General features: G+C 41.6%; 1 protein-coding gene across 3 annotated transcripts in view; it reads right to left on the bottom strand.

Annotated features, from left to right (window-relative positions):
• Positions 1-2,083: 2,083 nt before the first annotated feature.
• Positions 2,084-13,230, bottom strand: part of CRK (CRK proto-oncogene, adaptor protein) — a 30,706-nt gene continuing 19,559 nt past the window's right edge. Inside the window, exon 3 of one of the 3 annotated variants that reach the window (XM_032322881.1) lies at positions 2,084-2,321. In XM_032322881.1, coding sequence (XP_032178772.1) covers positions 2,248-2,321 — 74 coding nt within the window. In that variant the 3' untranslated portion in view covers positions 2,084-2,247. Of the gene's footprint in view, positions 2,322-2,421; positions 5,996-13,230 lie in introns of those variants that run through there. The other 2 variants (XM_032322880.1, XM_032322882.1) reach the window with 2 other exon arrangements.

Genomic DNA, 13,230 nt, shown 5'->3' with positions numbered 1-13,230 from the left:
TCCATGTAGGCCCTTCTATGGAATGCAGATTGTATTTTATGATTAAGAGGAACCACTAAAGGATTTTTAAAGCAAGGGAATGCCATGATCAAGTCTGCCAAGGAAGACCATCCTGGTTGCTCTCTAATGTACAGATAAGGGAAAGTGAATGGCCAGGAAGGAGTGTCACAGTGGTCCACACGAAAGATGGCTGCTTGTGTCACTGTAAAAGAGGTACAAAGGGAGTATTTTGAAGGCAGAGCTGACAGAATTTGGTAATGGTGGGGATGCAGGGGAGAGACACATCTGTAAGTGGGCAAGCAACTGGAACCTTGAACAGAATAACCAAAGCTATTTGCTGTCATGTAGTAGGCAAGAGGGGTTGTAACCCGAATCACACTCTCACTGGCACTTGCCAAGCCATGAGCCCATCCAGATAGAAGGGGTGCCTTTTCCAAATGGTTACTCACAAAAGCTGCTGCCCACCAAGCTGTGTGTCTGGAGACCTGGACAGAACACTTACTTTCAGAGTCACCAGGGGCCCCCGTGGGGGTTACAAGATGTGGCTTTTGTCCTGCTACTCCTAGAATATAAGATTCACAAGGGCAAGGATCTATTCTGTAGGAGCTACCACTCTTTGAACTGCATAACTTGATCAAACTAGTCACAGAAGCACCCAGTCAGCCATAAATAGCCACAATATATGGGGTCAATTTCTCCCTTTGGTGAGAACAGATGAATACTTACTAAAATACTTCATATTTAGAATAGCCCTTTCTCTGGCAGTAGAGGTGTCCTTGGGTTCATGTGATACTCTCTCAAAACAAAGGATTTCAAAAAGATGAGTAAGGGCAAGATGGCTGTCACCCTACGGTAGGTGATCTTTAGACCCTGTAGCAACACCAGCCAAGACAGCCAAGACTTTGTGTTAGGGCTTCCAACTGTTAAGGACTCATGGGAACCCTGCAGGCAGGGCAAGAGGGAGGTAGCACTGAGCATGTAAACCTGCACAAGTAGCACCGCAACTCCAGGAAGCTCGATCCTGCACCATGGAGAACACTAGGGCAACCCAAAGGTATCCAACAGTATTATACCCTTATATAGTACCAAATCCATTTTCACTCAGGCTTTCCTGGCTTAAGAGAGGAGAAGCCCATCTTACATCTCAACTCAGGGTTCTACTTTCCTAGTTTCTTTGCAGGTACTCCAAGAACCTTGGAGAAGCCCACCTGGGTCACAAGCTTGAAATGAAGCTAGAAACTCCGTAAAATTTTCCCAAGTAAACAGAGACTTTGAACAAGTCAACCTCCACATGTCTGATACACAACTATTCTTCCTCCCATTCCCAGAAAGCTAAATGTCCAAAGTCTTCCCCATTTGAAGTGGGAAGACAGGAAAACTGTCCAAGTCAGTTTACTTTTGACCATTTAGTCAATATTCTAGAGCTCACTTTTCTAGGATTAATGCAGATCTCAAATCTAAGAAAATCAGGACAACCACAGAAATACTGGGAGTGTCCCCTTGACTAAAAGCCAGCCTAAGTGCTCATTTTTGTTTGCTTTCATCCTCTATCCCTAGAGGACCCTCAAGCATGGCTCTTTTTATGAATTTCATTTTTTATTTAAAGATTTTATTTATTTGAGAGAGTGAGAGAACAAGGTGGGAAGGAGCAGAGGGGGATAAAGAGGGAGAGAAACAGAAAGCAGCAGATCCCCTGCTGAGCAGGAAGCTCGATGTAGGGCTCTATCCCAGGACCCTGAGACCATGACCTAAGCCAAAGGCAGGCACAACGGACTGACCCTCCCAGGTGCCCCACTTTTTTTTTTTCAAGACTTATTTGAGGGGAGGATAGAGGGAGAGGGAAAGAATCTCAACAGACTCCTCACTGAGTGCTGAGCCTGATGTGGGGCTCAATCCCACGACTCCAACATCATGCCCCCAAGCCAAAACTATGAGTCAGACGCTCAGCTGATTGAGCCACCCAGGTGCTCCTGAACATTTTTTTTTTTTTTTAAGATTTTATTTATTTATTTGACAGAGAGATCACAAGTAAGGCGGGGGGCGGGGGAGCAGGCTCCTTGAACAGAGAGCCTGATGCGGGGCTCAATCCCAGGACCCTGAGATTATGACCTGAGCCGAAGGCAGAGGTTTAACCCACTGAGCCACTCAAGTGCCCTTGAACCTCACTTCTTGATGGTTAGTTCTCGTTTGCCCTTCACCCATTTCTTTTTATCTTCAGGTTATGCAAGGCAATAGAGGTCCAAATACTTAGCCTCCTCCTGCCAAACTTAAGAGGCCTATTTTCACGTTTTCTTCTATGGAGGGGGCTTCTCTCTTCATATCTGTAAGAGGAATAGAATTTAATCTGAAAATCAGGGTCATAAATACAAGAGTCAGTATGATTATTCAAAGTTATGTGAAGGAACCCCAACACTCAACATATTAAAACAAGATTTTAACACTTTATTTTTATCGATAAAAAGTTGAAACATACTTAAATCACCTTGCTGTTAAGCTTGTGTATGCCAAAGTTGGCTCTATTTGGAGGAGATTCCTTTCACTCTGGGTTGACAATCTTCTATGTCTACAGCAGTAATGAGATGTTTTATTTTGGGGCCAAAGCAGAATAATGTATAAGTAACTGGCAAAGCTTGTTCTTTTCATTTCATTTTTTAAAAGTAATTATCTATGCCCAAGGTAGGGTTTGAACCTACAGTCAAGAACTGCATGGTTTGACTGAGCCAGCCAGGCTCCCCTATCCTTTTCATTTTAAAACTTCACCACCCGTAGGACACAGAACTAGAATATAATGTCAACCTTTTAGGAACATATAGTGTCACAATGTGTGTCTATCTACATGCTTTGAGAAACGATGGGAAGAACATAATGTTGAAGTTTTATTTACTAAATTATCTATTTGAAAATGTGCTACTTATATAAAAAAGGAGAAATTACACTGTATTATCTACAATGACATTCTGAAAACCTATTATATAACATCTAAATTTCTCACTTGCTTTATAAAGCCCCCTACCATAACCTTATTTTCTTTACAACCACATATAACCATTTCTGGACAAATTTGATGTTCTGTGTCCACATTATTCCAGCTTTTTGATCATTACATAATCATTCTTATATTCATCTCAAATCAATTTACTTCATGACTTCTGGAGACCCTTCAAAATATCACCAAAGATTAACCTCATCTTTAAGGAGTACCTACAGATTATGTATAATTGCTTCTTTATCTGATTATATGACTGTGTGCAGGCTGTTGAATGCACACACCTCTTATTCCCTAAGCATAAAAGACTTAGCTCTTTTGTGAAAAATATCCAAAGATCACTTTTTTCAAAAGATCACCAAGCCAAACATTTGGCCATATTTTTATTTACTACATATACTATAAACATATACAATACATGCTACAAAAAAACTTTTTTTTTTTAAATTTAACTGTCAAGAAAGTGTATAGTGTTATAATACAATGGCACATGTTCATATTTTATTTCAAATTGGTCTGCTTACCATCCATTTCATTCCATTAATAGTGAAATGTTACTTAAGGATAATTAAAAATTATCTATTTGCATTATTAACAATAAACAATTCCAACAAATTAATAAGAATTAACCATGTCAAATATTAGTATCCAAAAACTGGGGTTTTGCAGAAATGATTATATAAAATATAGCAGCCAATTACAGTTTACTTTGCTCTGTGACAATGTACATATGCACTTGAATAGGATTCCAGCATTTGCTTTTGGAAGATACTTATTAGAAGTCCTTTGATCTTAAGGTTCAACAACAGCTACACCCAGCCAAATCCAACCCAACAGTTCATATAATGGCTTTGGACAACTGATCATTGAAAAATTCTTATGATTTGGGTAGAGTTGAAGTTCCACTAATATTACATATGATAAAAAGAGACATTACAAGCCAATATCAAAGTCAAAGGCAAAAGAAAATACAAACATTCAAATCAGTTTATGATGATATTTTTCTACAAGTACTTTAGATGTCATACTTTCAGGAAAAGGAGATTTTTAATGTGTATTTGGATTTGGATTTTACAGTATCTATGCCCTATCTGAAAATTTAAGAGTAGTCAGAGAGAATTAAGTCTAGTATTACAAATCTTTTCATTTAATATTATTGAGCACCCACTATGTGCACTGCACTGTGCTAACTTTTAAAAGTTGAATATTAATGTCTTTATCAAGCATTACCTTAGTGTGAGGTAAAAATACATTAAATTAGCGTCAACTCATTAGTTTGCTTGTGGTATGTAATCCTGTGTCAGCTAGCTTCCCTGTGCCATATAAAGAGCTTCTGCATACCCCTCATTCACTCATACAAACACCTGCACACCGACTATGCCAAGCATTGTGCTGGTCACTGGGATACCATGATTTGGTATATGTTCAAAGAACGCATATTAATCATTAACCTATGTAAAAACAATTAGAAAGATACATTACTTTTCTAACATGAGGCCCAAAGCAAAATATAAGGTGTTTCCATGGGTCATATCACACCAGAGACCAGTGAGTGCCTTCCTAGACTGAGAACTAACTCTGAAGGTTTCACACTGTAGTCTAAATAGCCTAGATCATTTCTGGTCTCAGAAGTCTATTCTTGGGAGCACCTGACCCCACATACACCATTCCATACTTAAAACGATTTGTAAACTGAACTGGAACACAATGAAAAAGAGCCAAAAATGAAGGCAGTTGATAATGAAATGCACTTCAAGCACTATTCTGGCCATGTAAAATGAATAATACATAAGTAATTCATGATTGGTTCAAATGTTTTTCAAAGCACTAACCCTACTTCAAACTCATGTAATTTTAAATTGACTTTTATTTTATACAAGTTGTATATAAAGCAAAGGGCAGAATTTGGCCCTACAACCATCTATGGAATAGTCTAAGTGATTGGTCCTTCCACTCTAAGCAAGTAGAAGCTAAGAATTTCAGAGTCCTCTAACAGGATACTGGCACTCGGGAGAAATGGCCCTGCTGGATCCCATTAGCCAGGAGTCTGTTTAGTTGTGGTAGCAGTGTGAACCTACTATGACCCCTTGAGGGAAGGCGGAAAGCTGGGAGTTTGGGTGTCCACTCAGTGAATCCAATACTGGCTTAAAGCTATGCACTGAATAAAGTGCTCTGCACATCTGCTTGTCATCGGATGGGAAAGAAACACTTTTCTTGAGAATGAACCTACTGGTAGGTTTGGGGGAAAAGAATGACAAGGATTTAAAGAATCCCAAGAAAATGTATGAAGCATTGACTAGAAAGGAAGACAAATGCCTCTAGTAGTGTCCTCAGAAATCTCAGGATTGGAACTGTCAGAATGAGTCATACAGTGGTCATGTTCTATAAATGAAAAAGCAATCCCACTGGGTACTTACTATTCACCTGGTGCAAGATTACTTCATGGGGGTGGAAGGGAACAGTCTATTGCCATTTGATAGCATCATTTCAAAATGAAAACAAAACCACTGAGTAAGTCAGGGTAATCAGCGTGCAATATTCCTCTCCTGTTCATCAGTATTCCACAGGCTGATCTGCACTACCTGAGGGAAAGGAGGCAAAATATCCCTCCCTTCTGATACACTCAGGCATGGCTGCTACCACCTAAAATTGTCAATTCAGAAGTTAACACACGAGCCCTCCAGTTTCGTACCCTGAAATGGTAAATGAGACTAGAGATGTAGTTCAGTCTAAAAAAGATCACAGGTAACAGAATGCTTATATAAACTAGACTGCTTTGACATCTGTAAGAAAATTATATAGATGACAATCGGAAAAAAAAAAAAAAAAGATTGTTCCCATCTGTCAGCAAAACTGTTAGTTGAGCTATACTCAGCTGAAGTCCTCATCAGGATTCTGTTGATCCAGCAGACGGACATGTGTGAATGGGAAGTGACCTCGTTTGCCATTACACTCCCCTTCCCACTGACCACTCACATTAATCTTCGTAACCTTTACCAGCTCACCGACCTGCAGGAGGAGAATAAGGAAAGCACTTTATTTCCAGTTATGAATGCAAGCTGAAAAAACTCCATTCTCTGGTTAGGCATACCCTGTCCACGTGATTGCTCTAGGGCTGACATTACAGAAATGGCTATTTGTTGCCTCCCAAGCCCCAGCCACCAGACTGATTACTTGTGGTTAGTGCAGGCATAAGGAAGAAGGGATTTCAGCAGTGCAGAAGAACAGAGAGTACAGGAAATAGAAATGATCCTAGAAAATGACACTTTTTTGGAAATGTTAATCATCTTTGGATGAGAAACCCCAACTAGAATGACCCAGTGTTCCTTTTCTTGGTACCCACTACCCTTAGGTTCCTGTTTGTCCCACAGCCTGTGGCCCAGGAGAAGAGGTCCCCTTACCCTCACTGACACAGGACAACAGCACAATCCCCCAACCACCTGTGTACATGTATCACTGCCTGCTACTGCTTGCAGACAGAAGATAATCATGGAATGCAACTTCACTTGGTCTCAGAAAATGAAGTGTTCCTTTCACCTTCCTACCAAAGCAAAGCTTTTCCCACCTGGGCAAGTACAGGCTAAAACTCCAAAAGTCCCCACTTTCTTCATCAAACTCTACTTTTCAGGCCACTGTCATCCAGCTCCCCACCCCCACCCTACCATGTACTAACAGACCTTGTTGCTTCCTTGATGCCACTTGGTACATATTCATTAACAATAAGGAAACATCATGTTTTTGCTTATATATGAAAAGCTGTTCTTTGCAACATCAACTATAAAGTTTTGACAATCTAGGATATACCTCTATTTTATAAACTTAAGACAAAATCAGTCTGATGAATGTATTCATCTTGTGGCAAAATACTGAACAATGGTGAGATAAGTGGTGAGATACTGGACTAAAGAACTTTATCCTTTGATCATCAACATCTGAGTTCTGAGGCTACAAGAGGTTGTTTTTTTTTTTTTTTTAAAGATTTTATTTATTTGATAGGGAGAGAGACTGTGAGAGAGGTAACACAAGCAGGGGGAGTGGGAGAGAGAGAAACAGGGAGCCCGATGTGGGGCTCAATCATAGGACCCTGGGATCATGACCTGAGCCGAAGACAGACCTCTAACGACTAAGCCACCCAGGCGCCCCTACAAGAACTTTCTAAGCATAATTACCCATTTGGTTTCATTAAGTTAGTAACTACTACTTACTGAACTTGCACTAAGGACTGTAAAGGATTTTTTTTTTTTAAAGTAGGCTCCATGTCCAACGTGTGGCTGGAACTCAAGAGACCAAGTATTGCATGCTCTACTGATTAAGCCAGTAAGGTAACCCTACTGTACAGAATATTTTATGTAAATTATTTTGTAGTCATTATAATATCCTTGTAAGACACAAATTTTTTCATTTTATAGATGAAAAGACCGAGGTTCAGAGAAATTAGACATACCTGAGGTCACACAGCCACTAGCAGGGCTGGAATTTGAGCTCAGAAGTATCAGCTCCAAAGCCAATTTATAATTTATGTTCTATCATAGCAATAACTTTCAACTACTGGCCAAAGTCAACTCCAGTCTAGGACCAGGGCCTTCTGTAAAAACTAGCTTGATATCATTCAGAGGACAAACAGCTTGCCTACACACCTGTCTATAATTTCCTAAGGAACCATCTGAAAACCACAGAAGCCTAAGGTGGTTGTGGGTGTCACAGGATGCTGAGAAAAGGAAGACAGAAACTAGAGAATATCTTACATAAAAGGGATAAGAAGAGTGAGAAAAGGCAGCAGCTCAGTCTGCTGATGTGAAGATTAAGGCTGACATGGTAAGGGGAGAAGAAAGGATGATACTGCATTCCCATCCAGTCCCTATAGGCTGCTAGCTCCAGGGTTCTTTATTATCAGCAATCCTCTAATTCAAAGTTCCTGAAACCTAAGCAAGTCAACCACGACAAGCCAAGATCTTCCTAGCCTTTTGGGGAGAGGAAGACCAGGACCTCAAAACAAAAATATCCTAGCTAGTAAAAACAATCTGAAAGTTCGTCTTAGGGCGCCTGGGTGGCTCAGTGGGTTAAGCCGCTGCCTTCGGCTCAGGTCATGATCTCAGGTCATGGGATCGAGTCCCGCATCGGGCTCTCTGCTCAGCGGGGAGCCTGCTTCCTCCTCTCTCTCTCTCTGGCTGCCTCTCTGCCTACTTGTGATCTCTATCTGTCAAATAAATAAAATAATAAAATCTTAAAAAAAAAAAAAAAAAAAGAAAGTTCGTCTTATACCCCCAATTCTCATTCTCAAACTTCTTCTTCTTCTTCTTCTTTTTTTTTTTTTAAGTAAACTCTATGCCCAATGTGGGGCTCAAACTCACAACCCCAAGCGCAAGTGTTATGCTCTACCAACGTACCGGGCCAGTCAGGCACCCCATGAGTTCTGACTTTATTTTACCAGCTCCTTTTTTTTTTTTTTTTTTTTTTAGATTTTGTTTATTTGACTAAGAGAGCGATCTCAAGTAGGCAGAGAGAGATGGGGAAGCACGCTCCCAGCTGAGCAGAAAGCCCAATGTGGGGCTTGATCCCAGGACCCGAGACCATGACCTGAGCTGAAGGTAGAGGCTTAACCCACTGAGCCACCCAGGTGCCCCCCTTTTTAAAAAACTCTTGCAGTGTTGTACCAGGAACAACATCGACCTGATAACATCTGACTACTCTGTAGTGCATTTTCCTTGTTTCTAACCTGTCAACTATCCTTGACTGTCTCCCCACCCCCACACCCCTCACACCCCCCACACCCCAGGTGGAATTAATGTCACCATGCTGCTAGCCCCTTCCTATGTTAAGGTCAATTGTATGAAGTGCAGTACTTCTTTTCCCCATTTTAGCATTTATTTGTATTTTGTTTTTTAAAAAAGACTTATTTGTGCTAATATTTATATTTTTACATATTTTTCTGAGAGAGAGAGTGAGTGAGAGAGAGTGAGTGAGAGAAAGTGAGCAAGAGAATGCCCAAAGGGGAGAGGCAGGGGGGAAGAGAGGAAAAGATTCTCAAGCAGACTCCTTGCTGAGCTCGGAGCACAAAGCAAAGCTTGATCTCAAAACCCTGAGACCATGACCTGAGCTGAAACCAAGAATCAGACACTTAACCAACTGAGCCACGCAGGCATCCCTGTACTTTCCGTTAAAACACTTACGTCACGCTAAGTGCTATTCTGAAAGCTGGAACCAGAATTAAGTCCCTAACCTTAAGAAAAATGGTTGGGGGATATGTATGCTCACATACTCATGTCAAAAATTTAAACTGCCACTCATGTTAGGTTCCTCTCTAGACAGGGACAAAGGGGCCAATTTAAGAAGCTGGTTTGAGGGGTGCCTGGGTGGCTCAGTGGATTTAGCCTCTGCTTTTGCCACGGATCATGGTCTCAGTGTCCTGGAATGGAGTCCCACATTGGGCTCTCTGCTCAGCAGGGAGCCTGCTTCCCCCTCTCTCTGCCTGCCTCTCTGCCTCTACTTGTGATCTCTGTCAAATAAATAAAATCTTTAAAAAAAAAGAATAGGGGCGCCTGGGTGGCTCAGTCGTTAAGCGTCTGCCTTTGGCTCAGGTCATGATCCCAGGGTCCTGGGTTTGAGCCCCACTCCCTGCTTCTTCCTCTCCCACTCCCCCTGCTTGTGTGCTCTCTCTCGCTTTGTTTCTGTCAAATAAATAAAATCTTTAAAATAAATAAATAGATAAATAAAAATTAAAAAATAAAAAGAAGTTGGTTTGACAGGGCACCTGACTGGTTCAGTCAGTAGAGCTTGTGACTCTTGATCTTGGGATAGTGAGTTTAAGCCCTACACTGGGTGTAGAGCTTATTTCGGTCTGGAGATGAGGGGGTGATGCTAGTTTGACAAGATCCCAGCTAACATCCCTAACAGCTGCCATATCTAAACCCATCATTTTATTGATATTAAAGACACACAAAAGGTACATGAGGGAACATTCTGGAGTGCTGGAAATGTCCTATACTTTCATCTGGATAGTTATACCATAGGTACATACACACGTAAACTCCAAGCTATATATACTCAGGATCAGTATTTTTTACCAAAAGATTTCATACCTAAATGAAAAAATGGGGGATGCTTGGGTGGCTCAGTGGGTTAAGCCTCTGCCTTCGGCTTGGGTCATGATCTCAGGGTCCTGGGATCAAGCCCCACATCGGGCTCCCTCTCTATGTCAAATAAATAAAATCTAAAAAAAAAAAAGAAAGAAAGAAAGAAAGAAAGAAATGAAAAGATGGGGCACCCGGGTGGTTCAGTGGGTAAGTGTCTGCATTGGAATCAGGTCATGATCCCAGGGTCTTGGGATCAAGTCTGTATCAGGTTCCCTGCCCAGTGGGGAGTCTGTTTCTCCCTCTTGCTCTCTCCAGAATAAGTAAATAAATAATCTTTTTTTAAAAAACTGAAAAGGGGTGCCTGGGTGGCTCAGTGGGTTAAAGCCTCTGCCTTCGGCTTGGGTCATGATCTCAGGGTCCTGGAATTGAGCCCTATGTCGGGCTCTCTGCTCAGCGGGGAGCCTGCTTCCCCTTCTCTCTCTGCCTGCCTCTCTGCCTACTTGTGATCTCTGTCTGTAAGTAAATAAATAAAATCTTTAAAAAATAAAAAATTAGGGGCGCCTGGGTGGCTGAGTGGTTTAAGCCGCTGCCTTCGGCTCAGGTCATGATCTCAGGGTGCTGGGATCGAGTCCCGCGTCTGGCTCTCTGCTCAGCGGGGAGCCTGCTTCCCTCTGTCTCTCTCTGTCTGCCTCTCCATCTACTTGTGATTTCTCTCTGTCAAATAAATAAAAAATAAAAAATTATAAAAATTAAAAAACTGAAAAGATGAAAAAAATTGGTTGTATTTTAGCTAGCTTTTCTAGGTGTTTTTTAGAAGCTGATTATTCAGGGGGCACCTGGGTGGCTTAGTCAGTTAAGCGTCCAACTCTTTTTTTTTTTTAAAGATTTTATTTATTTATTTGACAGATAGAGATCACAAGTAGGCAGAGAGAGGAGGAAGCAGGCTCCCTGCCAAGCAGAGATCCCGATGCGGGACTCGATCCCAGTACCCTGAGATCATGACCTGAGCCGAAAGCAGAGGCTTTAACCCACTGAGCCACCCAGGCGCCCCAAGCGTCCAACTCTTGATTTCAGATCAGGTCATGATATCAGAGCCGTGGGACTGACCCCATGTGTGGCTCCAAGCTCAGCAGGGAGTCTACTGGAGATTCTTTCCTTCTCCCTCTACCCCTTCCCCTGCTCACAAGTATGCACATGGGCTCTCCCTAAAATATATCCTTAAGCCCACCATTCTACTTGATACCAAAATCGGGTAAAGGTTTAAACACTTCTTTTTTCTCAATGCTGTATTGTCTTTATTCTTAAGCATTTAAAATGCTATCTCAAATTGCATCCTAGAGAGCTCTAAGAAGTGAAGGGTAGGCTGAAATGTGGACTAGATTAGCCTCTTGCTATTGCCAAAGATGAACCACACCAGTCTTCTCCACAAGCATGATGGAACCTGCTGATTTGCCTTCAGACTTTTCTTCTTTCCAGGTTCAAAGGGAGAAACAATAGGGGTTCCTACACTGCAAGAGGTCACTGGCGGGGAGGGGGGTGATTTTGTACAGATTAGACCTTTGGATAACTTCAGAGCCATCTCTAATGTACATGGTCTCTTGGTGCTACTCTACAGAGGCTCAGGAACACGACACCATATTCTGAAATCCCAAATCTTTTTTTTTTTTTTTTTAAAGATTTTATTTATTTATTTGACTGACAGAGATCACAAGTAGGCAGAGAGGCAGGCAGAGAGAGAGGGGAGGAAGCAGGCTCCCTGCAAAGCAGAGAGCCCGATGCGGGGCTCGATCCCAGGACCCTAGGATCATGACCTGAGTCGAAGGCAGAGGCTTTAACCCACTGAGCCACCCAGCCACCCCCAAAATCTTTTTTTTACAGTTGATTAGGTTCTTGGCAGAGAGGCCCAAACATCAGGGGGTGAGAACAAAAGCTATGCCATAACTCTGAAATGATTCTAACTTTTTTAAAATTCTGATTTTTAAATGGATGGAAGAGAAAAGTTGTAAGCTGTCAACTGGGCTAATTAATCTATCCAAAGTGGCCTTAAAGTACAAATACTTTGAGGAAGACCTTATTAAAATTAAAGAACCCTTTGTATCCTTTGGAGTCTTTCTCTTGAAAGACTCAAAAGCACATGGGGACTCATGGAGTCAAGAAAAGAAAAATCCCAGGGGCACCTGGGTGGCTCAGTGGGTTAAAGCCTCTGCATTTGGCTCAGGTTATGATCCCAGGGTCCTGGGATCAAGCCCCATGTTGTGCTCTCTGCTCAGTGGGAAGCCTGCTTCCTCCTCTCTCTCTGCCTGCCTCTCTGCCTACTTGTGATCGCTGTCTGTCAAATGAATAAATGAAATTTATTAAAAAAAAAAAAAAAAAAGGAAAAGAAAAGACAAATCCCAAAGGCAACATGACTATCCTTGGATCACATGAGGCCCAAGTGCTTCCACAGTTTGGAAGAATAAATGGCTGTCAAGCCTGGCAGGTACTAGTGGGGAAGTGCAGGAGGGGACAGGGCAGTCTGAAAACACAGTACTACATTCAGGGCAATTCTTTCTCCAAGTCAGAAACAAAGCGAGAATTCACACTCCTCCTCCAAATAGACAACAACCCAGTAACACAGAATTCCCAAGGCCAGACCAGGGTGGATGAAGGGGGACATATATGGGTTTGAAGCTTGGCAAACTATTTCAAAGATGAAGAAAGAAAAATGGAGTATCTGCCCCAGAAATGCTATAATCTCAAGATACAAACAAATGTACTGCAGTGACTGTAGTAGTAACTGTAATTCTAACACTACGGATTTCAAAATTCAAGTTATAGATGGAAAAAACCCCTAATTTGTCTATCAATGAACAAGAAAGACCTTATTAAGGATTTGAAGCACAAGGCAGTTAAACTTTCTTTTTATGAGACAGACCCTACTACCACCTTATAGAGAAGAGACAGTGAGGACCTTTCACTGAGGTACTATGATATTATCCTGTCAGTTTCTCACTTCCTGATCCTGTATGACATCCTTAGGAAAAGGCTGCAAGTCAATCATGGCATCATCTCTAAAGAGGACTGAATGTTGGTACTTCTGTTTTCTCACTCCTAGGGAACTTGAAAACTGGTTTCTTCCCTAGCTCTGAGTAGTTCCCAGAATAAATCACAATCTTGGTAACACAGGTAATC

The sequence above is a fragment of the Mustela erminea genome, chromosome 18, assembly GCF_009829155.1.
Source record: "Mustela erminea isolate mMusErm1 chromosome 18, mMusErm1.Pri, whole genome shotgun sequence".
Lineage (NCBI taxonomy): Eukaryota > Metazoa > Chordata > Mammalia > Carnivora > Mustelidae > Mustela > Mustela erminea.
This window is presented reverse-complemented; position numbering and strand designations above follow the sequence as displayed.